This window comes from Procambarus clarkii, chromosome 45, assembly GCF_040958095.1.
Source record: "Procambarus clarkii isolate CNS0578487 chromosome 45, FALCON_Pclarkii_2.0, whole genome shotgun sequence".
Taxonomy (NCBI): Eukaryota; Metazoa; Arthropoda; class Malacostraca; order Decapoda; family Cambaridae; genus Procambarus; species Procambarus clarkii.
Window position 1 is genome coordinate 12,434,074 of NC_091194.1, and position 22,318 is coordinate 12,456,391.

The 22,318-nt window shown below is 45.0% G+C and overlaps 1 protein-coding gene across 2 annotated transcripts in view; it reads left to right on the top strand.

Moving 5' to 3' along the window:
- LOC123769754 (uncharacterized) overlaps positions 1–22,318 on the top strand; it is a 77,585-nt gene that overhangs the window by 22,393 nt on the left and 32,874 nt on the right. Inside the window, exons 1-2 of one of the 2 annotated variants that reach the window (XM_069301428.1) lie at positions 5,181–6,045; positions 21,340–21,520. In XM_069301428.1, coding sequence (XP_069157529.1) covers positions 21,391–21,520 — 130 coding nt within the window. In that variant the 5' untranslated portion in view covers positions 5,181–6,045; positions 21,340–21,390. Of the gene's footprint in view, positions 1–5,180; positions 6,046–21,339; positions 21,521–22,318 lie in introns of those variants that run through there. The other variant, XM_069301429.1, reaches the window with a different exon arrangement.

Genomic DNA, 22,318 nt, shown 5'->3' on the forward strand with positions numbered 1-22,318 from the left:
CTACATTAACTTGCAATGTTAAATTGGATTCCTGTATTGTGATTTGTGTATTTGTACTCACTGAATTTGTGCGCCCCTTGAGGGACTTGAAGTAGAGGGGGGGGGGGGATTAGAAATAGCCTAAGCTACTCTATCCCTTTGAGATGTACTTTTTCTTGTCTCAGTAAACATACTTGAACTTGTCTGACCAGCGTACCCCTACCTTCCCATCTTTCCCGGTGGACCCTGTCTTTTCTTTGGAGGCAGAGGGTTTGGAGGACGGCTCTGCCCCAGGTCCTGACTTGGAGGATCCCGGGGCTGGGGAGGAGTTGGCTTGGGGGGCTTAGGCCCCTGTTTGACTCAGCTTGGGTGTTGGTACCCTTGGCACGGGGCTTAATGTTGTAAAGGGGGAGGGTTTTTCTCATCCCCCCCCCTTTCCTACCTGTACGAATTTGATATGAGTTCTGCTCCTCCCCGGGTTCCCTTGTGTTCTTCGGCCCCTTCCTTCCGGAGGTTTTTGGCCTCCCGCATCCCGCCTAAGGAGGTTCGGGAGGCCATTGCGACTTATTTCCTGTGTGATCCGGATTTTGCCTCGATATTGGACCCTTCCTCGCTTGAGTTCGGTTCTGCTTTTCCTTACTGGGTGCGTTACGAGGTACCTGGCTAACTGTACTTTCTTCTCTCTGGGGTGTAGCATACGTTCTGTCGGGCCCACACAGAACCGTATGCTACACAGTTTCCTGCTTGAGTGGCAGGAAACTTCTACGGTGGTTCAGGTTTACTATGGAGGCGAGTTGGAACGCCTCAATGGAGTGTCCGGAACGTCAGCTACCTTGATGAAGTTGCTTGCGCCGATTGTGAAGGCGGCGATGTCTTGTGTATGTAATAGACGTGAGATTACTTGAATGTTCCAAGCTTAGGTTAGACATGTATACGAATGAGTTTTGGTAGATATAAATAGGAGCTGCACGTATTGGTCAATAATAAACCTTTTGCAGTTTCCTTAATTCTTATGTTCTTGTATATAATGTGCGTCGTTGTTTAATAAAGAGGGGGAGGGAGTTATCAAGGGAAAGCGCCAAGCCATGTCGGCTAAATAGCCCTTAGAAGTGGGGGGGTCAGGATAGGAAGGGGGGGGGGGGAGGGAGAGTGATTTCTGAGCAAGGCGGAGAACCGTGGGGGAGAAGCCTCATCACTAGTCATGACCTGTTCTGGTTGGACTGGTCGGCACATGAGAGCCTACAACATTGGACAGATGGCGGACTTACCGTTATCTACAAGGCCAAAGTTCCTCATCTTGCCTAACTTCATTGACAACCTCAGCACAAAGCGCTCAGCAACCGTAAAGTTGAGTACATCGTAAAGGAAGAATAGGGCATAAATGGGGGAAGGATAAGGGACGAAGCAAATACAAAGATTAATCAGGTGTAGTGGGCGTGGCATGTTGAGGAGTGTCTTCTATGTTGGCATCTTCACGTTCCGGTCTTGTTCCCTAAACGTGCATAATAACGTGACTACGGCACCATTGATAGTTTATAGGGACTGGTCAGTCCTGGTGCTTATTAACGAAGCTCCACGACTGATCAACCCCCGACGACACTCATAGATCCATTTGGGTAAAGTTTTTCATCAAATTCTGGCGCAAGCACGGGGCCAGGCGCTGAGTTTACAAATGGGAGAAAGACTGAATAATACAAAGGGGTGATACAAAAATTGATGAATTTATAGATAGAGCTAGTACATACAATGCCTAAAGCCACTATTACGCAAAGCGTTTCACTAAGAACTCTTTATTTGACCCGTCCAGGATCACCCCTTTATGGGCGCTTTTACTTTTGGTTCTTTCCCCTTAAAATTCCCTCCCGCCTTCATCAAAGAACGACCCACGTTACATACAAGAACATAAGAATTAAGAATAAAGGAAACTGCTGAAGGTTTATTATTGACCCATACGTGCAACTCCTATTTATATCTACCAATTCATATTCATATCTAACCTAAGCTTGGAACATTCAACTGATCTCACGTCTATTATGTTATCTGGTGATTTGTAGAGCAACGGTCTTGCTTCTTGCAGGTCGGTGTTCAATCCCGGACCGTCCATGTGGTTGGGCACCATTCATCCCCCTCCCCCTCCGTCCAATTCCAAATGCCACTCAGTCCTCCCTCCCCCCCCCCCTCGGTGTAGAGTACGAGTGCCACTCAGCAGCTGGAAGATTGGTATAAACGAGTGCATGCGCATACACGTCAACAAGTACACCTAGAGAGTGCATTGAGGTGCAGGATGCAGGTGAGGGGTCAAGGACCCATCCAACGGGAATGTTGTCTAACCCTCTCGCTCCCTCGTCTGCTCCCATCCCCTCACCCTACCCAGTGCTTGTCTCTCGGTACTTACCTATTGGGGGGTAGAAATAGCCTAAGCTACTCTATCCCTTTGAGATGTATTTATTGCTTATCTCAATAAACATACTTGAACTTACCTATTAGTGCCTACAGGGGAGTGAGCTCTAGCTCTTCATTTCCTCACTGTACTACTAGCCTTGTTGTACCTCTTGACTTATAATTCTTGTCGAATCTTGTCTTAACGTTGTGGCTGGAGGTGGCTTCCACAACTTCTTCCTTCAGGGCATTCCTCTGGTTGACCTCGTGGATCTTCTCGTGCATCTCGTACTAGAAATACTCGTACAGGGTACGAGTACGAGTTTATATTTATCCGACTCATCTGTGTTTCCAGCTTCCACTTGTGTCCTCTTGTCCTACTGTCTCTGTTTAGAGGCTGTCCGTGTTCACCTTGTCTATTTCCCCCCCCCCTCAGTATCTTGTATGTTGTGATCATATTTTCTTTGTTTACTATGTCCTCCAGGTTCTGGACGACGTAGTAAATAATTTAAGATTTAAGTAATCTTACGTGTACCTGATAACGTAAAGTTTATATTCAGCTTGTATTACCGAACAGTGGTGATTACCTTACCTAATTACCAGTGCTTACCTAACAGTGCTTACCTAACGGTGCTTAACTAACGGTGCTTACCTAAAGTCTTTATTTAGGGTTTTAAATTCCGTTGATGTGTGTTAGCTTGCTCTATGTGTGGATGTTACTGTGTTGTGTGCGTCCGGTGGTGGTGGTGGTGGTGGTGGTGGTTGTTCATGTCTCCTTACACACATTTTATCTGTCAAATTCCTATAGTTGTCTTCCCCCCCCCCTCGTGGTATAGATACTTTCTGCCCTCATTTCTCCCTTTTCCATCTACATTACCTTACACTTTTGGGGGGATTACATTCTAGTAACCATTTGTCGGCATCTAGTAACCATTCTGAGGTTTGTTAAGGGTTTCATGTAATTCTGTTGTATATACCGTCTGACCTTTTCCATTTCCAATCTTCATTACCTTACACTTGTTGTAAATTAACTCTAACGGCCATTTGTGTTCCAACTACTTGAGTTTGTCAAGATCTTCCTGTAATTTTCTGCAGTCCTCAGTTTTTATATTCGTCATTAGCTTTGTGTAGTCTGTAAACACTGGCATATACGAGCTTAATCACTTAGGGAGGTTATTAATATATATTACGAACAGCAATGGTCCTAGGACCGTGGTGTGGTGGTGGTGTTGACACTGATAGACAGTGTCCACGTGCAGGAGAGGTCTAGTTCACTGTGCCCCGCCTACTGGCCTTGCTCTACCTGTTGCGTTGTAAATTAAGTATTTTGACGTTTGAATTCTTAGTTGAATCTGGCCCTAAAGTTATGGCTGGAGGTGGCTTCCACAACGTCTTCTTTCAGTTGATGCTACTGGTTGACCGCCTGTACAGGGTACAAGTATTTCCTTACATTTCCTCGACTCATTTGTGTTTCCGGCTCCCACTCCTGTTCTCTCGTCCCACTTTCTCTCACTTTAAAGTGGCTGTCCTTGTCCACTATTTCTGTTCCCTTCGGTATCCTGTATGTTGCTGTCATGTCTCCTCTGTTTCTTCTCTCCCCCTAGAGTTGTGAGGTTTAGTTAATTTAACCTGTCTTCATAGTTCAGCCCCCTTGTCTCTGGCACTGGTCTTAGTGCAAACCTTTGTACTTCTTAAATTTTGATTTTATGCCTCACATGGTGTGGATTCCAGACCGGTGCTGCATAGTCCGGTGTATATTGCCATGAAACAGCCCTGGTTTAGGTTTCTCAATGACGGTGTAATGTTTGGCAGCGTCCCATGTGCTGCTGATGTTACCGTGTGTGTGTGTACCTCTGGAAATTGTGTTGGAATTACATCCACTCCCAAATCGTTTTCTCCCTACGACTATTGTAGTTACCTTTATGGTGTAGACGCTTTCTGGGCTCAGTCCCATCTGTATTACTTTACACGTATTGGGTCGCCCCGTAACGCTCGGCGCTCCTCTTCTGTTCTGACGCCTCATTAGCGCTGCAACCATTGACATATACCATCTCGCTCCCTCGGGGGAGGTCATTCATATTAGGAACAGAAGATACTAGAAGGAAGGAGTTATCAAGAGGAGCGCCAAGCCATTACGACTATATAGCACTGGGAAGGGGTCAGGATAAGGATTTGGGATGGGACGGAGGGAAGGAATGGTGCCCAACCACTTGGACGGTCGGGGTTTGAACGTCGATCTGCATGAAGCGAGACCGTCGCTCTACCGTCCAGCTCAAGTGGTTGGGCAAGAGAAGATACCTGGAAAAATGCCAATCTTATGTAATCTTACAAACTCTTGTACCTTCTTGTAAATAATAAATTATTATTATAATTATAAGAGGTCTCAGGACCGACCCTTGTGGGACTCCTCTTGGTTCCTTCCTCCACTCAAAACGATCTTTCTGACTACGAGTCTCTGTTTTCCGTCCTTCAGGTAGTCCCTTATCTAGTTTAGTGTCTTGTCAGTTATCCCAGCTGACTTCTAACGCTTGGGTACGGTCTTTCACGAGGGACACCATCAAGTGCTTCTTGACAGTCTAGGAATATACAGCCTTTTTTTCCTGTTGTGTAGCAGGCAGTGTGGTGGTGGTGTGGTGTTGGTGGTGGAGGTGTGGCAGTGGTGGTGGAGGTGTGGCAGTGGTGGTGGAGGTGTGGCAGTGGTGGTGGAGGTGTGGCAGTGGTGGTGTGGCAGTGGAGGTGTGGCAGTGGTGGTGTGGCAGTGGTGGTGTGGCAGTGGTGGAGGTGTGGCGGCGGGTCGCTGGGGTTGAGAGTGGCGGGCGGGCAGGCAGGGGCACAGTGTGGCGTGAGGAGTGACGGAGAGAGCACCGGAACACACCTCAGCAGCGTCCTGACTCTCAGGTGTGTGGTGGAACAGTGTTGGAGAGGACACACCGCGTATCCCAGCACCAACACACCGCCACCAGTGTTGCAGGACTCCCGACTCCGCTAACCAATTATCCGGTGTCCCAATTCGGTTATTAAAACACGATTGGACACCAGACAAAAAAGAATCGGTTAGAAATATCATTTTTTTTTGTTTTGAAAACCGCCAGAGGCAGACCAGACGTGTTGCAAGCCGCACCCAGGTGGATCACGCGGACCTGGATCTTGTAGGAGGAGTAGACGGATCTCCCAGAAGGATCTCTCGGAAAAATCTCTCGGACGAATCTCCACGAAGGATCTCCCAGACGGATCTAGAAGGATCTCCCAGACGGATCTAGAAGGATCTCCCAGACGGATCTAGAAGGATCTCCCAGACGGATCTAGAAGGATCTCCCAGACGGATCTAGAAGGATCTCCCAGACGGATCTAGAAGGATCTCCCAGACGGATCTAGAAGGATCTCCCAGACGGATCTAGAAGGATCTCCCAGACGGATCTAGAAGGATCTCCCGGACGGATCTAGAAGGATCTCCCGGACGGATCTAGAAGGATCTCCCGGACGGATCTAGAAGGATCTCCCAGACGGATCTAGAAGGATCTCCCAGACGGATCTAGAAGGATCTTCCAGAAGGATCTAGAAGGATCTCCCGGACGGATCTAGAAGGATCTCCCGGACGGATCTAGAAGGATCTCCCAGAAGGATCTGTCACATCCTGGGCGCATCCTTCACCCCCTCTAACTCCCCCTAACAAGGGGCGTGACACAGGTTGGTGTGTTTTTGTCACAGTATTTTGTTATGCACACCTTGGCTCACCTTGTGTTCACTCTGTCATACGTCGGTGTTCATTATGTCGTGCACTGGTGTTCACTGTCAAGCGTCAGTGTTCACTGTCAAGCATCGGTGTTCACTTGTCAAGCGTCGGTGTTCACTGTCAAGCATCAGTGTTCACTTGTCAAGCGTCAGTGTTCACTTGTCAAGCGTCAGTGTTCACTTGTCAAGCGTCAGTGTTCACTTGTCAAGCGTCAGTGTTCACTTGTCAAGCGTCAGCGTTCACTTGTCAAGCGTCAGCGTTCACTTGTCAAGCGTCAGCGTTCACTTGTCAAGCGTCAGCGTTCACTTGTCAAGCGTCAGCGTTCACTTGTCAAGCGTCAGCGTTCACTTGTCAAGCGTCAGCGTTCACTTGTCAAGCGTCAGCGTTCACTGTCAAGCATCAGTGTTCACTGTCAAGCATCAGTGTTCACTGTCAAGCATCAGTGTACACTGTCAAGCATCAGTGTACACTGTCAAGCATCAGTGTACACTGTCAAGCATCAGCGTTCACTGTCAAGCGTCAGCGTTCACTGTCAAGCATCAGCGTTCACTGTCAAGCGTCAGCGTTCACTGTCAAGCGTCAGTGTACACTGTCAAGCACCAGTGTACACTGTCAAGCACCAGTGTACACTGTCAAGCGTCAGTGTTCACTGTCAAGCGTCAGTGTTCACTGTCAAGCGTCAGTGTTCACTGTCAAGCGTCAGTGTTCACTGTCAAGCGTCAGTGTTCACTGTCAAGCGTCAGTGTTCACTGTCAAGCACCAGTGTTCACTGTCAAGCACCAGTGTTCACTGTCAAGCACCAGTGTTCACTGTCAAGCATCAGTGTTCACTGTCAAGCATCAGTGTTCACTGTCAAGCACCAGTGTTCACCCTGCTTGTCACTGTAGAGACGTTAGCACATATTTATATACAAATTAGCGTGGAGAAAAAAACTAATGGAAAAACACACAACATGAGAATAATGAGTAAACAAAGAGAGAGAGGCGAGGCGCGGGGGTTAATCCTTGACTTGTAACGACGCAAATACCTCGTGATCTTTTACAAGCATGTAGGCTGGTAGGCCAGGTTTTTGTCCCCCCTCTCTCTTTGTTTCTCTGTCTGTCTCTCTGTCTCTCTGTCTGTCTCTCTGTCTGTCTCTCTGTCTGTCTCTCTGTCTGTCTCTCTGTCTGTCTCTGTCTGTCTCTCTGTCTGTCTGTGTGTGTCTCTCTCTCTCTCTATATATCTCTATATCTCTCTCTCTCTATCACACACAAACACACACACACACACATTAATAAATGAAACTGATTCCATACACAGTTTCAAGTGTAGATAAGATAGAGCCCAATAGGCTCAGGAACCTGTACACCTGTTGATAGACGGTTGAGAGGCGGGAGCAAAGAGCCAGAGCTCAACCCCCGCAAGCACAACTAGGTGAGTACACATACACACACACACGTACGTAAATAAAAATTCTGTATACTACAATAAATTATTATGCTTGTTTCAATATCATCTTTTCTTTATTGCCATTCTTCATTTTTTATTGAAAATTCCTCTATTTGCCCTTTCACGATGGCGTTTTTATAGACCTTGTTGATCCTGTTTACACTTCCCTGCTCAGGGCCAGAAGTCATCACTTACGCAACACTTACGAAGCCTCTCCATCTTTCCTTAACTAAGAGGGCTTTGTTTACATTTATTAATCGGCTTATGAGCTTGTAAACTTCTCAACCCAATGTTATTGTTATAACATTGTAGTGCTGCCCAGCACATGAACTGAGGGCTTGTTTACATTCAGTAATTGAATGTAAACAAAGCCGCCAAGGGAGAGGAAAGATATACAGGTTTCGCAAGGAGACATGTTTATATCCTTAATGACTCATGGTTCAATATATACGGGAAACCTGTTGACGGCTCCGTCTTCCCTGTCTGAGGCCATCAACTGACTCTTCAGAGATTAAATGATTCGGGATGACTTGCTGATGGATTGTTAACTAATCAGATATTGAGGTTCTTGTCTCGGACGGCTGTTCACTTGTTAGTCCAAGCTTGTGCACCCCTTGGACGGCGGTCAACCTGTCAACCTCAGCTTGTACTGCCTGTGGATGGCGGTCCCTTCTGCCAGACTAAGCTTGTACGTCCACCTGGAAGATGGTCAGGTTATCTTGAGATGATTTCGGGGCTTAGCGTCCCCGCGGCCCGGTCCTCGACCAGGCCTCCTTTTTCTTGCACACCCCCAGGAAGCAGCCCGTAGCAGCTGTCTAATTTCCAGGTACCTATTTTACTGCTAGGTAACAGGGGCACCAGGGTGAAAGAAACATTTTGCCCATCTGTTTCCGCCTCCACCGGGGATCGAACCCGGAACCTCGGGACTACGAATCCGAAGCGCTGTCCACCCAGCTGTCAGGCGTCCATTGGCCCACTCTACTTACCCATCAGTGTCTTTAGGCGAAGCGACGTCTAGGTCTTTATGCCCCGCCTACTGCCCAGGGCCCAGATTCACGAAAGCACTTACGCAAGTACTTACGAACGTGTACATCTTTCCTCAATCTTTGACGCCTTTGGTTACATTTATTAGACAGTTTACAAGCATGAAAACTTCCCATTCAACTGTTGTTGTTGTTATAAACAGCCTCCTGGTGCTTCGGAGCTCATTAACTGCTTAATAATTGGAAACAAAGCCGCCAAAGATTGAGAAAAGATGTACAGGTTCGTAAGTGTTTGCGTAACTGCTTCGTGAATCTGGCCCCTGGTACTTGTGTTGTTTCAACTTAACTACTCTGACTCATGCTTTGTCGAATCTGGCCTTAAAGTTGTGGATGGAGGCGGCTTCCACAACTTCTTCTTTTAGAGCATTCCACTTGTTAACTATCCATTCTGGGTACGAGTACTTCCTTACGTCCCTTCGACTCATTTGTCGTTTCCCACTTCCATCTGTGTCCTCTTGTCCTGCTGTCTCTCAGTCTGAAGCGACTATCCTTGTCTACCTTATCTATTCCTCTCGGTATCTTGTATGATGTGATCATATCCCCTCTGTTCCTTCTATCCTGTAGGATTGAGATTTTCATTAATCTACTTTTGTAGACTAGCACTGTTAGTTCTGGCACCAGTCTTGTTGTAAACCTTTGTACTGTTTCAATTTTGATTTTACAAGGTGTGCATTCATACCTGTGATGCGTATTCCAGTATTGGTCGAACAAATGTTGTGTAGATTGCTTTGAAGGAGTCCTGATTCAGATACTTAAACTGATCCAGGTTCTTATATTTACCGGCGTCCCATATGCTGCTGATGTTACCCTGGTCATGTGTGCCTCCGGTGTGAGTGTTGGAATTATATCCACTCCCAGATCCTTCTCGCTTTCTGATACCTGTAGCTGCCTTCCCCTTATGGTATAGATGCCTCCTGGTCTTATCTCTCCTTTTCCCATCTTCATTATCTTACACTTATTGGGGCTGAATTCCAGCAACCATTTGCTGAACTACTCCTGAAGTTTGTCAAGGTCCTCTTGTATCTTCCTGCAGTGTCCTCATCTGTTATCACGTTGCTCATCAGCTTTGCATCATCTGCAAACATTGACATGTCTGAGCTCACTCCTTCGGGGAGGTCGTTCACACATATTATGAAGAGCAGTGGTCCCAGGACAGAGCCTTGTGGGACCCCACTTGGTACCTTCCTCCAGCTTGACACCTCCTCTCTGACTGTGACTCTTTGCTTCCTCTCCTTCAGGTACTCCCTCACCCACTTCTGTGCTTTCCCAGTTATTCCAATCTGCTTCTCCATCTTATACAACAGTTTTTCGTAGAGAACAGTGTCAAATGCTTCTGGACAGTCTAGAAAACTAGTCACTGCAGCCACCCTTTTTATGTTGTATTTGAGTCATTTTGTCATAAAACTCCATCAAGTTTGTCAGGCATGATTTTCCGTTTCTAAATCCATGCATTTTTTTTCTCATAAGCGATCCTTTCAAGATGCTCCACCATTGTTGACCTGATTACTTTCCCCAGTACTTCACAAGCAATACTTGTCAATAACACTGGTATATAGTTTAGTGCCCCCCTTTATATTCCCCTTGTATGAATATTGGAAAGATATTTGCATTTTTCCAGATATCTGGGAGGTTTCCTTTCCCAAGAGTTTTATCAAAAGTTTAGAAAACGGGTGACAGTACTTCTGCAGCCTCTTTCAACAGCAACCCTCCCTTCCTCTCGTAACTACAGCTCTATAGTAACTACAGGCTCTATAGTAACTACAGGCTCTATAGTAACTACAGGCTCTATAGTAACTACAGGCTCTATAGTAACTACAGGCTCTATAGTAACTACAGGCTCTATAGTAACTACAGGCGCTATAGTAACTACAGGCGCTATAGTAACTACAGGCGCTATAGTAACTACAGGCTCTATAGTAACTACAGGCTCTATAGTAACTACAGGCTCTATAGTAACTACAGGCTCTATAGTAACTACAGGTGCTATACACATAATATAAGACAACAATTGGGTACCTGGCGACCGGACGCGCGGAGTTGCCTGATACTAAATATAGTTTGTTTATTTTTTGCGCCCAAGCTTGTATGAAGCGGATCAAGTTCCCAGATTATCTTAGCAAATTGTGGAATAATGTGACGCGCTCTGATGAATTATGATGAAGGGGGGAGAGGAGGAGGAGGTAGGAGAGAAGGAGAAAGTAGAGGAGAAGGAAGGAAGGAAGAGAGGGAAAGTAAGGTTGGAAAATAGAGAGCACAGCGTTGGCAGAGAAAAATATAAGAAAGTTACTAATGGAGACGAGGAGGCAGGGAAGGAGGAGAAAGAGGAAGAGGAGGGTAAACAAATATGGCAGAGTAGTGAAGTAGTGACGAGTTACGGGCTACTCATGCCCGTGCCACCTTTTGGGTGGCTTAATCTTTATCAATCAATCAATCTAATGACGATGCTTGTACCCTGGCCGACGCTGGTCCCGCCACTCCGTACAAAATACAACGTTTTGCCTCACCGGAAACGCACGAACCCAAGCAACCCACCTAACCTGTCGAGGCCTAGGCACAGAAAACGTCATTATTACGGTGCTTTAATTATTTCTAATACGTCGCAAATTTAACATATCAATAAAATCTATGACGTCGCAATTTTGACGGAATCTAATAATCCGTTAGAAATGCGACGTATTAGTACAAATTCAGTGGTGTTATTGGTAATTGTGGTAGACCTATTGGTGATTGTGGTGACGGTGTTAGGGGTAGTGATTGTGGTGATGGTGGTAGTTTTGGTAGTGGTCATACCTGTCGAATTGACAGCCTTGGTGGTGGTACTTTGTGACAGTAGTGAGAGATATCGCCAGCAGCAATAATAGTGGTGGTGGTGGTGGTAGAGGACAGAGAAGCACTGGTGGTGAACAACCACCACAACAACAACCACCACTCTCCTCGTCCTCAGAGTACTACAAGTACTCTGCTTCACCTACACGTATAGCATTGTCACCAACACAACGTTAGAATATAACATATTAAGGGAACAACAGAAGGCTTACTGTCCCATGCCAGGAAGCTTCTACTTACATCACCCAAACTCATTCCTATGTGTCTAACCTACACTTGAAACAATCCACCGATCCCTCGCCTATTATGTTACCCGGTAATTTGTTCCATTAATCAACAACCATTTTTCCAAACCAGTATTTACCCAGGTCTTTCCTGAAACTACACATAAGCCCCTCTCTATAGTGTTACCAAACTTAATACAAAATGACGCAGTATGATTGTTATTTTCAAAAATTACAACTGTCATTAACATATCCTTTACGTAATTTTGTAAATTCCTTCAATTTCCTTATTTGCAGAATATTTAAACAATAAATATGGTATATAATGAAGAGTAACCGTTTACATCCTTGACGTGTATATTTTATATATATATATATATATATATATATATATATATATATATATATATATATATATATATATATGTCGTACCTAGTAGCCAGAATGCACTTCTCGGCCTACTATGCAAGGCCAGATTTGCCTAATAAGCCAAGTTTTCCTGAAATAATATATTTTCTCTAATTTTTTTCTTATGAAATGATAAAGCTACCCACTTCATTATGTATGAAGTCAATTTTTCTTTATTGGAGTTAAAATTAACGTAGATATATGACCGAACCTAGCCAACCCTACCTAACCTAACCTATCTTTATAGGTTAGGTTAGGTTAGGTAGCCGAAAAAGTTAGGTTAGGTAGGTTAGGTTGTCGAAAAACAATTAATTCATGAAAACTTGGCTTATTAGGCAAATTGGGCCTTGCATAGTAGGCTGAGAAGTGCGTTCTGGCTACTAGGTACGACATTATATATATATATATATATATATATATATATATATATATATATATATATATATATATATATATATACATTTGATGGTTACAAGATATACATGGGTTGATACAAAAATAATAATGCAAAAAGGTGCTTAAAGGTTATGGATCTCTTGAAGAACACAACAATGGGAAACATTGATGAATGTCACAGACGGGTTCGATCATTGTTGCAAGTCAAACACTTCTTCGAATTCCTCTGAAGTTGGACTAGTGCCCAAGACGCAACAGGCATTTCCCCTCTGAATCGCAACACTGAGGCGCTGGAACAAGAAACTTTTTGCTCTCTGGTCTTTTGTAGCGCTGATCAATTTGTCCCCCAATTCCTTCAGGAACTTCAATGCACATTTTCCCCACGAACCGAGGGTCTCCGAGCCGATCGGAACAAAGCTGTAGCAGTGTGCTAGGCCTCTGTATTTAATAATTTTCTGCGATTCCCTGAAAGAAGCAGCACCACCGCTTTCACGTGTGCTGTAGTGGAGGTAGGTACTGGCCAGTGTGGCAGCGCACGTGTAGTCCCATACCACTTGCTTACCATCCTTCCAAGGTAGCAAATATATATATATATATATATATATATATATATATATATATATATATATATATATATATATATATATATATATATATATATATATATATATATATATATATATATATATATTGCAGACGTTTAGATTACCGGTAGCATAATCACTGGAATGTTTCAAGGTGGGTTACCCACATATATGAATGAGTTTGGGTGGCTATAAGTAGGAGCTGCCTCCCAATAGGCCTCCTGCAGGTCTTTATATTCTTATATGTTATATATTAGACTGACATTATAAGTCTATCATATCTCCATGATATAAAAGTCAGCGTTCACTGACCTCTGTACTCAATTTTATAATATATTCATTTAGTATATTTTAACCTTTGTCGCTGGCAAGTTCTATTAGCGTCCCACAGGGGGACCTGTTGCCATTGGCGTCCCACAGGGGGACCTGTTGCCATTGGCGTCCCACAGGGGGACCTGTTGCCATTGGCGTCCCACAGGGGGACCTGTTGCCATTGGCGTCCCACAGGGGGACCTGTTGCCATTGGCGTCCCACAGGGGGACCTGTTGCCATTGGCGTCCCACAGGGGGACCTGTTGCCATTGGCGTCCCACAGGGGGACCTGTTGCCATTGGCGTCCCACAGGGGGACCTGTTGCCATTGGCGTCCCACAGGGGGACCTGTTGCCATTGGCGTCCCACAGGGGGACCTGTTGCCATTGGCGTCCCACAGGGGGACCTGTTGCCATTGGCGTCCCACAGGGGGACCTGTTGCCATTGGCGTCCCACAGGGGGACCTGTTGCCATTGGCGTCCCACAGGGGGACCTGTTGCCATTGGCGTCCCACAGGGGGACCTGTTGCCATTGGCGTCCCACAGGGGGACCTGTTGCCATTGGCGTCCCACAGGGGGACCTGTTGCCATTGGCGTCCTACAGCGACCTGTTGCCATTGGCGTCCCACGGGGACCTGTTGCCATTGGCGTCCCACGGGGACCTGTTGCCATTGGCGTCCCACGGGGACCTGTTGCCATTGGCGTCCCACGGGGACCTGTTGCCATTGGCGTCCCACGGGGACCTGTTGCCATTGGCGTCCCACAGCGACCTGTTGCCATTGGCGTCCCACGGGGACCTGTTGCCATTGGCGTCCCACGGGGACCTGTTGCCATTGGCGTCCCACAGCGACCTGTTGCCATTGGCGTCCCACGGGGACCTGTTGCCATTGGCGTCCCACGGGGACCTGTTGCCATTGGCGTCCCACAGCGACCTGTTGCCATTGGCGTCCCACTAGTCCCCTGTTGCCATTGGCGTCCCACGCCAATGGATAGCGAATGAAAATACAATAGGTGGATGTATTCCCCGCTAGACCAGGACAATACTGAACAAAGGAAACGGGTTATTTGACGTGGATTGGCAGCACGTGACTTGACCCTCTGATGACGTCACAAAGGTCATCTCGGGTCACCGCGCTTCAGTTGATATTTAGTTGTTGTGACCTTACTGAGCCCGCCAGGAGGAAAGTGTTGACCCCAGTGTCCTTGTTTGTGGTGACCCCTCGTTATTAGGGACACGCCTAGTCACGTGTTTGGTCGGTTATATCTATGTTTAATACAATTGGATGTGTGTGTGTGTCCGTCGTTGGAGGCTATGTAGCCTCTCCAAACTTTGCAGGGTGACTGGTGGGTGGTAGGGGACGGGCATAAGAGGTATCCTGGTCGGCCTTTTCACTCCCTTTCATGGATTTAAGGAATTCATTGAGGGAATGACCTACCAAAGCACATGTTCTTAAGGCAGATTTGCTGACAATTCCTGACACTTAAATGGCACATTCTTTTGTGGTCGAGCTGGGCACTGGTACACCTCAGTGTTCCACACTAACGTAATGTATCAATGAGAACACCCGTAGGAGCCCTGAAGAGGATTCGAACCTGTGCGGAGGGTGTTCCCACGCACTCTCCCTAAACAACCAGGCCACCACATGGTCAAAAGGATTGCAACTTGGAGTTCTACTGAACTCACGAGGGTTGAACTCTTACAGATTTTCTGAATGATACACATCAACCAGTAGCCTGCCTGGGAGCTGAGTCTCCCTCACCCCCCACCCCCACCACCTGGGAGCTGACAGTCTCCCTCACCCCCACCACCTGGGAGCTGACAGTCTCCCCCACCCCCACCACCTGGGAGCTGACAGTCTCCCTCACCCCCACCACCTGGGAGCTGACAGTCTCCCCCACCCCCACCACCTGGGAGCTGACAGTCTCCCCCACCCCCATCACCTGGGAGCTGACAGTCTCCCCCCCCCCACCACCTGGCAGCTGACAGTCTCCCTCACCCCCACCACCACCTGGGAGCTGACAGTCTCCCCCACCCCCACTACCTGGGAGCTGACACTCCAGACAATGGAGTGGCTTGCCCAGCAGAGAGAGAGAGAGAGAGAAAGAGAGAGAGAGAGAGGGTTCCCGGCCAGTCGGTGTTTATTTATGAAAACATTTTAACCTGTTACAGGCAAAGTATGAAGAGTAGAACTTTTCTGTTCATTTTTCCGAGATCAATGTCAAACATTTTGCAATACTGTAAGAACAATTTTGAACAAAGGGCGTTCAAAGAAGACGTTGCAGATTCTCCCTTAAAGATTTGATGATGATGTTTTAGATTTAGCTATTTAGAACGAAATGTCCATGTAGCACGGGCTATGGTGAGCCCATAATTGAGAGCGGTTATTCGCGATAACCTTGTTACTGTGATATTTGGGTCAAAGTTTTATATGGAGGTGGAGGTGGGGTTTCCTCCTTTTTCCCTGTTTCTTTTTTGCTTTTGTTTTAGTCCACTGGTTTTAGTCTTGTTTAATAACATTATCTTGGTGGCGGATATAGATGCAGAATGTTCACTAGTGTGTCCTATTCCTCAACTGCTTTTCTAATCATTGTAGTGGCTGTGGAATGTGCATCTAATGCAGCTGCTGTTGTTGTTGTTGTTAAAGATTTAGCTACTCAGGCCGAAGTGTCCATGTAGCACGGGCTATGGTGAGCCCATAATGCAGCTGCTGTCGTTGATCCTATATACAACTTTTAAGACACCAGAGCGGTGAAGTGATCCTCTTCATCCCCTCCCCCCCTTGCTTCCTGCCATTCAAGATAAAATTCGTAAGCCATTGTGACAAATCCGGTCTCGAAATGAAACTCTACAATAGCATTTGCATTGTCCACGTAAAAACTGGTCTGTGAGAACGTGACATGCCCTCTCCCGCTATACCAAGGACGCCCTTACATCCTCCAGAAGAAGCCTTGACTACTGGTATATACAAGGGGGGAGGATGCCGTCCTGTGCGGCCTTACTGGTCCTCTTAGGAAGACTCCAGAGACAAAAGAAATATTCATTTAACTCTTATGGTTAAATTGTATTATTATATTAGATATAAAATTATCTGAAATAAAGTCATTAAGCTCTTATTGGTTATAATTTTGTATGCTGTCTGTATTACCCCATCCAAATATGATTCTTCGTTATATGAGGAAATACATAATGTCATGCCTTGTATTTGGTTAATTAGGATACAGTGTTGAGTGCATGCAGCAAGATGCGTTGTTGTATGCTAGGCTGCATAAGGATCCTTTGTTGTGGGTTAGGATGCAGCAGGATGTCTTATTGTGTCTTAGGATAATCTAATACGTTTAATTTTGCATTACAAAAAAAATCAAACGGATCAGTTTTATATTAAAAACCTACCTGAATGCGTCACTATGATGTATCCTAATAGCGGTAACTTAGAATAATGATTAAACAAAGAGTTTTTGCTGCATTCTTGGCGAACTTCGTCACTCAGCATTTAATAATTGATAGTTACGTCTGACCTTCTACGCTAACCAGTCGCCAGAGTTGATGCTTGAGTGCATGGGGTAGGGCTGGCGGGGGAGAGGATGGGTGGATGGGTGTATTAGGTGTGAGGATGGGTGGGATATGAGTGGATGGAGAGAGAGGAAGCGACCTCGGACGAGGGAACCGGATGAAAGGATGATTCTAACGCTGTGAGGAAATATATTGTTTTAGATCGGTGAAAGGGTGATGTGGGGAGGGTGGGACGGGTGGGATGGATAGAGGGGGTAAGAAGCGAGGATAGGAGGGGTCGTGAGGGGGCCGGGAGTGCCCAGGGAGGGTGTGGAGAGGTCAACTACTCCGTTAAGTGTCGTGGGTGACCTGACTCCCTCGGGTCATCAGTTGAAGGTTTTACCTGATTTCTCCAAACAGGATTTGCCTCCCTGCCTGTATTGTGAACGGTGGTGGGCGTTGAACACTACGGACCTGTTCATGGCGAGTGTTGAACACTGTGTTCTTGTTCGTTGCTAGGTGTTGAACACTGGGGTACCTGTTCTGGTGGGTCTTGAACACTGCGAAACTGAACTTGATGGATGTTGAACACTGTGTACCTATTCTCGCTGGATGTTGAACACTGTACTTGTTCGCGCTGGGTGTTGAACACTGTGCACCTGTAACAAACGATGGTGTTCATTAACCTGTATGATTTAAAGATGCTAATTAATGGTTTAGGCTTACCTCTTTCAGGTAACTCCAGGTGCTTAGTCTTGTATGCGAACATATACCCCTGTTTGTCGTGTACAGTGTAGTGAACTGTCCGGGTTGACCTGTCCGGGTTGACCTGCCCGGGTTGACCTGTCCGGACAGGTCATAAGCCATCCTACGAGTTGAATTATGACGCGTGGAGTTATTAAATAATCATTATAATTTAATGTAAAAAGAGCATTGGAATTAAGGACACTTCAGAGGGTCTATGAGCCCCTTTGTGGCAGCTCCTGTTTATAGTCTCCCAGACTCACTCGTATATACGTCTGACCTGCGCTTGAAACAGCCCAGTGAATGCACTTCATTTGTTGGTTTGTGGGCGATTCCGCTCCCTCCCTTGGTGAGTCTTCCTGTGAGGAATGTTGGTGTGGCCGGTGTTAGGTGGTGTGGCCGGTGGTGTTGGTGTGGCCGGTGGTGTGGCCGGTGTTAGGTGGTGTGGCCGGTGTTAGGTGGTGTGGCCGGTGGTGTTGGTGTGGCCGGTGGTGTGGCCGGTGTTAGGTGGTGTGGCCGGTGTTAGGTGGTGTGGCCGGTGGTGTTGGTGGTGTGGCCGGTGGTGGTGTTGGTGATGGTGTGGCCGGTGGTGGTGTCGGTGGTGTGGCCGGTGGTGTTGGTGTGGCCGGTGGTGTTGGTGTGGCCGGTGGTGTGGCCGGTGTTAGGTGGTGTGGCCGGTGGTGGTGGTGATGGTGTGGCCGGTGGTGGTGGCGGTGGTGTGGCCGGTGGTGGTGGTGGTGTGGCCGGTGGTGTTGGCGGTGTGGCCGGTGGTGGTGGCGGTGGTGTGGCCAATGAGGGAGAAGTCAGGCATCACTGGCATTATCACCAATGGATCGCGTCCCGGATAAAAAGCACATCGTGCTATGCTGCCATATATGCTGTGTTAACCTATCCTACTAGGATTTTTATATAAGCTGTGGTATGACATCCTGCTCGCCTTTTTCATACAAGCTGTGGTGAAGCGCATCCTGGTAAGCTTTCATATAAGCTGTGGTAGCAGTCCGCAACGCTTCAGTTAGAAACTTCAGTTTCTACTGCTGTACCCTCCAGGGTAAGCAAGTTACAGTAATGATCTAGTTATAGTTTTTTGTATGAAGATCAGCAGGCAGTGAAGACTTTCACACTGTACGATACTCACGGTGTGAGGCGTCAGAGAGAGAGACTGAGAGAGAGACTGAGAGAGAGACTGAGAGAGAGACTGAGAGAGAGAGAGAGACACTAACAAAGATATCGTGGGATATTGGCTAAGCGCTTTCCTCTGATAATTCCCTCTTCCTCCATATTTACTCTATCACCTGTTGCTGTATTTTATCCCCGGCGGTGCCCGGGTCGACCTTGGTGGCCGCGGGGGGACTGTAAAATATTGCAGTATTCAAGTGCTGGGAGCGCGAGGCGACCCGATACTTCGGTTGAGCTGGGGACCGAAATGTTGCATCATTCTCGGGTACTCTCACCACCCGGCCATCCATCGTCTTGTTGATGGGGTGACCCGCGGTGGCCTGGGTTCGAATCCTGAGGAGTCTGAGTGTTTTATTATAATTATAATAAATATTATAATATTATATATATATATATTTATATATATTTATATATATTTATATATTTATATATATATATATATATATATATAAATAAATATATATATATATATATATATATATATATATATATATATATATATATATATATATATATATATATATATATATAATGTTGTACTTAGTAGCCAGAACGCAGTTCTTGGCCTACTATGCAAGACCCGATTTACCTAATAAGCCAAGTTTTCTAGAATTTCAATATTTTTCTCATTTTTCTCTTATGAAATGATAAAACTATTTATTTCAGTATGTATGAACTAATTTTTTTTAAATTTTAATTAAAACTAACGAAGATATTTGACCGAACCTAACCAACCCTACCTAACCTATCCTAACCTAACCTAAACTCGCATAACTAAATCAATAATTTATGTTCTTAATATAATATAATAATAATATTTAAAATAAACCAATAGGAAACAATTTATTGAAAATAAAGAAAATCACTCGGCCTATTAGGCAAATCGGGCCTTGCATAGTAGGACGAGAAGTGCGTTCTGGCTACTAGGTACAACATATATATAATATATAATATTATATATATTATAATATATAATATACTATATAATATAATATATAATATACTATATAATATAATATATAATATACTATATAATATAATATATATATTTTTTTTTTTTTTTTTGAGATATATACAAGAGTTGTTACATTCTTGTACAGCCACTAGTACGCTTAGCGTTTCGGGCAGATCCCTGGAATACGATCCCCGCCGCGAAGAATCGTTTTTTCATCCAAGTACACATTTTACTGTTGAGTTAAACAGAGGCTACAGTTAAGGAATTGCGCCCAGTAAATCCTCCCCGGCCAGGATACGAACCCATGACATAGAGCTCGCGGAACGCCAGGCGAGTGTCTTACCACTACACCACGGAGACTGCTATATTATATAATATACTATATAATATAATATATAATATACTATATATAATATACTATATAATATATAATATACTATATAATATAATATATAATATATAATATACTATATATACGAAAGTACTTGAGGAAATTCCTGTTTCAATTCTTCCTCCGTGGTCTGACACTGTCACATTTTTCCTCGTGTGTTAACTTTCGTGATTTACACACACACATAAGATGTTGTTGAATATGACTGAAAGGGTAAGATTAATAATTTTAACAGGAATCTTTTCAATATTTCTTACGTTTTTCTTCACTGTCGAGGATAATTGAAAAATTAACTCAACAAAATTAATTTTTTACATTTTTATTTTTGGTCTGACGCCTGAAAGCGTTTCGTAAGGGCTTCTTACATTTTCAAAGACTGGTTTACACATAACGTACATCATGCTAATATTTGTTTTGGATGAGGTGGGTATAAATTGGATATGAAAACATAAGAATAGAAGTAACTACAGAAAGCCTATTGGTCCATACTTTCTCTTGCTGCTTCTATGTTGGTTCGGGGTCTTGAAGTGGGGTCAAGACCCCGAACCAACATAGAAGCAGCAAGAGAAATTATGGGCCAATAGGCCTTCTGTAATTCCTTCTATTCTTATGTTTTCATACCCAATTTATACCCACCTCACCCAAAACAAATATTAGCATGATGTACGTTATGTGTAAACCAGTCTTTGAAAATGTAAGAAGCCCTTACGAAACGCTTTCAGGCGTCAGACCAAAAATAAAAATGTAAAAAAAATGAACTTTGGAGAATTAATTTTTCAATTACCCTCGACAGTGAAGAAAAACGTAAGAAATATTGAGAATATTCCTGTTAGAATTATTAATCTTACACTTTCGGCCATATTCAACACCATATGTTTACAAGAAAGACTGCTACCAAAATATACTAACACATACATAATGTATATAATGTATATGTATAGTACGTAGATATATTTTGGAGTACATGTGTTACTTTAACTTTTGTGATGGGGGGGGGGGGATTATTGCTAAAGAAGCATCTTTTATGTAAAATTTCTCAATCATAATACTTCATTCATGTCACGAAACGGCTAAATTAATATATAAAAAATATTAATATAAAGCGAACATATATATATATATACAAGATCGTTGTAAATTAAACAAAGTTTGATATCTTATAAGTTCTTCCAGGTTTGTAGATAAAGTTTTGTTACATATCTGGCAGTTAAGTGTTTGTTATTCATAAAGAGGCTAAGTGAGTTAATGTTGTGCATGGTCTGTATTCCAGAGGTACAGCACATGCACGGTGACGAGGATAGTGACGAGGACGGTGACGAGGATGGTGACGTGTAGACACCACCACCACCACCACAGCAGCAGACGAGGGTGTCTTCCACACCTGCTGGGTGTGAGGAGGGCTGTGCTGGCTCTGGCTGTTGTGGTCTTCTTGTGCCCGCTGGTCAGTGGAGGTCAGTGGTACTTCTCTCTCCTTCACACACACACACACACACACACACACACACACACACACACACACACACACACACACACACACACACACACACACATATATGGACTCCATGCTGGGGCTGCATACTCCAGGATTGGCCTGACATATGTGGTATACAAAGTTCTGAATGATTACACAAGTTTCTGAATGCCGTTCGTATGTTGGCCAACCTGGCATATACCGAGGATAACATCAGCGGCATATGCCAGGCTGGCCAACATACGAACGGCATTCAGAAACTTGTGTAAAGAATCATTCGGAACTTTGTATACCACATATGTCAGGCCAATCCTGGAGTATGCAGCCCCAGCATGGAGTTCATATCTAGTCAAGGATAAGACTAAATTGGAAAAGGTTCAAAGGTTTGCCACCAGACTAGTACGAGAGCTGAGAGGTATGAGCTACGAGGAGAGACTACGGGAATTAAACCTCACTTCGCTGGAAGACAGAAGAGTTAAGGGGGACATGATCACCACATTCAAGATTCTTAAGGGAATTGATAGGGTAGATAAAGACAGGCTATTTAATACAAGGGGCACACGCACTAGGGGACACAGGTGGAAACTTAGTGCCCAAATGAGTCAGAGATATTAGAAAGAACTTTTTTAGTGTCAGAGTGGTTGACAAATGGAATGCATTAGGAAGTGATGTGGTGGAGGCTGACTCCATACACAGTTTCAAGTGTAGATATGATAGAGCCCAATAGGCTCAGGAATCTGTACATCAGTTGATTGACAGTTGAGAAGTGGGACCAAAG